Here is a 2,342-nt window from a genome sequence, read left to right on the forward strand (position 1 = left end):
TTGTAGTTTCAGGGTCAGATCTTATTAATGAATAAATTCACAGCGTTTGTTAATCTGTCAGATTGGAGCTGAGAGCTGGCAGACTGACAGTAACCACTGGTTGGTTGGTTGGTGTTTGTAAACACACACACACACAGGAGGATGCTCCAGCTCTGCTTTTATTGAGCTCGGCTGGCATGAAGAGTGTGTGTGATGGATGGTTCTGGTTCTGACCCGCTCAGTCCTGTCTCCTGCAGCTTCTCTCCTCCTCCTGGCGCCACGTTCAAACGCAGATACTAAACGTTCCGACTGTTTCCCTCATCATCGGTTCTAAAACATGACTGTAGATTTTAACTCTCCTGGATGATCTCAGAGTGATCAGGTCAGAAATGTTCAGGGCACCAAAAGTGTGTGACCTGTGACCTCTGACCTCTGGGAGGAACCCATCGGTCCTGGGGGGAAGGAGACAGAAACACTGACGTCTGGATGGAGAAACTGCAGAAGCAGACAGCTTACTAAATTAAGAAAATAAAACTGTCCATCTCTCTGCAGGGACTCCTTCGTCTTCCTCTTCCTCCTGGTTGTGATGGAAGGGACATCTCCGGCTGTCAGTCAATCCACTGACTCGACAGGTAAGGGGGGGCGGAGTCAATATGGGAGCTCGTTAGAAGAAACGAGTCACTGACCTGAGTCCAGATTATTGACTGAGTGGAACTTCTCTCTGCTCATAAAATCACATTTATTACCAAATCTTTTCTTTTCGACCTGAATGTTGAGGTTAATAAACAGCCGAGGGTGTCTCCCTGTAGGACGGACCCTGAGGGAGGGGGGGGACAGATGGACAGATGTTTGGTGGAAAGAATCTCTGAGAACATGGAGACGGGTGAACCCCTGTCCATCTTTACCTCGGAGACATTCAGCCTCTGAAATGTTCGTCTCTGTCTCTGTCTGAGTTTTCAAAGCCAACATGAACCTGAGGAGGTAACACCTGCAGGTCAGCTGGACTCTCCATCCACCTGGAACATGTGACCAACACAGCTGCCATGTTGGCCTCGTCACCGACCCAAACGGGCCACAGGATGGAGGGGTGGGTCAGACACTCATGGAGCCCAAAGGCCTCGTTCAACAACAACTGATAAAGCTGGAACTCCCAGCCCACCATCAGAACTGAAGAGGAGAGTCCAGTTTCTCCTGTGGACCCTCGTTCTTTGGTTCGGGTCAGGGTCAGGTCTAAGGTGTGGACTGGGTCGGGCTTTGTTTGTGTGTCAGAATCAGAGACTGAGGACAACTGTGCTCCTTACATGTCCAGCATTATCAGCCTACATTATGACGCTGCCACCACCGTGCTTCACTGAAGGGGTGGAGAACAGTAACATTAATGTAGGACAGGTTCTAACAGTTATCATACTGAAGCTAATTGAACAAATTCATCAGAGTTCTAATAATTAAAACCAGTTTAGCTTCTAGTTTGATCTGTTTTGATGAAGTCAGGATCGTTTGCTGCAGTAATTTCTGTTCTGGAGGCTGCAAGAGGGAATCTGTGGATTTATGACGGCAGGTTGGAGATGCACTGTGTGTGTGTGTGTGTGTGTGTGTGTGTGGGTTCAGATGCAGCGATGAGCGGAGGTATCCCTGGATGGATGGATAAGGGAGGAGGGGGATGGTAGAGAGCGTTTTAATAGAAAGACTAATACTCGGGCCGGGAGAACCTGACAGGTCAATTACCAACACACACAACCGATCGGACCGGTTCAGCAGAGACTCCATTAATCCAGAACTCAGCGCCTGCAGAAATCAAACTGCTCTAACCGCAGGGGTTCAAACTGGGACTGAAATGACTAAAATCTTTTGTTTGTTGAATTTCAGAGGGTTTACTCTTGGTTTGTTTGAAATGAAAGTCTGTGTTCTGACACAGAGCTGACGAGCTGAGCTGTCTGCTTGGTGTCGGTCCTTCCTCTAATTAACCAGCTCCTGGGTGGCTGTGTGTCCTCATCTGATTGACTGATCGGTGTTGAAACCATCAGTCAGTTCAATCAATGACCAGGAAATTACTTCGGACTAATTTAGATGATTAACTAGTTGTTTGTTTGTCCCTGTGAGAGCCATCAGTCAGTTCTGAGTTTCACATTTAACCAGACAAGCTGTCAGCTCGGATGGGTTTCAACTGGACATCTGAATCTTTTTAAAGGCGCTGGATGAGAGAGAATGCTGAACCGGTCCGTTCTACAGAACCCGTGTTTGGAACCGGTCTGGATGGAATTACAGGAGTCCTACCTGCAGAAAACTGAAGTCCGGACCAGTTCAGTAGCAGGACCGGCTCAGTAGCAGGACCGGCTCAGGAGCAGGACCGGCTCAGTAGCAGG

General features: G+C 48.4%; 1 protein-coding gene across 1 annotated transcript in view; it reads left to right on the forward strand.

Annotated features, from left to right (window-relative positions):
- Positions 1-506: 506 nt before the first annotated feature.
- Positions 507-2,342, forward strand: part of LOC108229411 (interleukin-1 receptor accessory protein) — a gene marked incomplete at its 3' end in the record, with an annotated part of 8,403 nt that continues 6,567 nt past the window's right edge. The window contains 1 exon segment of the mRNA XM_017405083.3: positions 507-611. Within this exon segment, the coding sequence (XP_017260572.2) occupies positions 566-611 (46 nt within the window).

Source organism: Kryptolebias marmoratus, unplaced genomic scaffold (genome assembly GCF_001649575.2).
Source record: "Kryptolebias marmoratus isolate JLee-2015 unplaced genomic scaffold, ASM164957v2 Scaffold31, whole genome shotgun sequence".
Taxonomy (NCBI): Eukaryota; Metazoa; Chordata; class Actinopteri; order Cyprinodontiformes; family Rivulidae; genus Kryptolebias; species Kryptolebias marmoratus.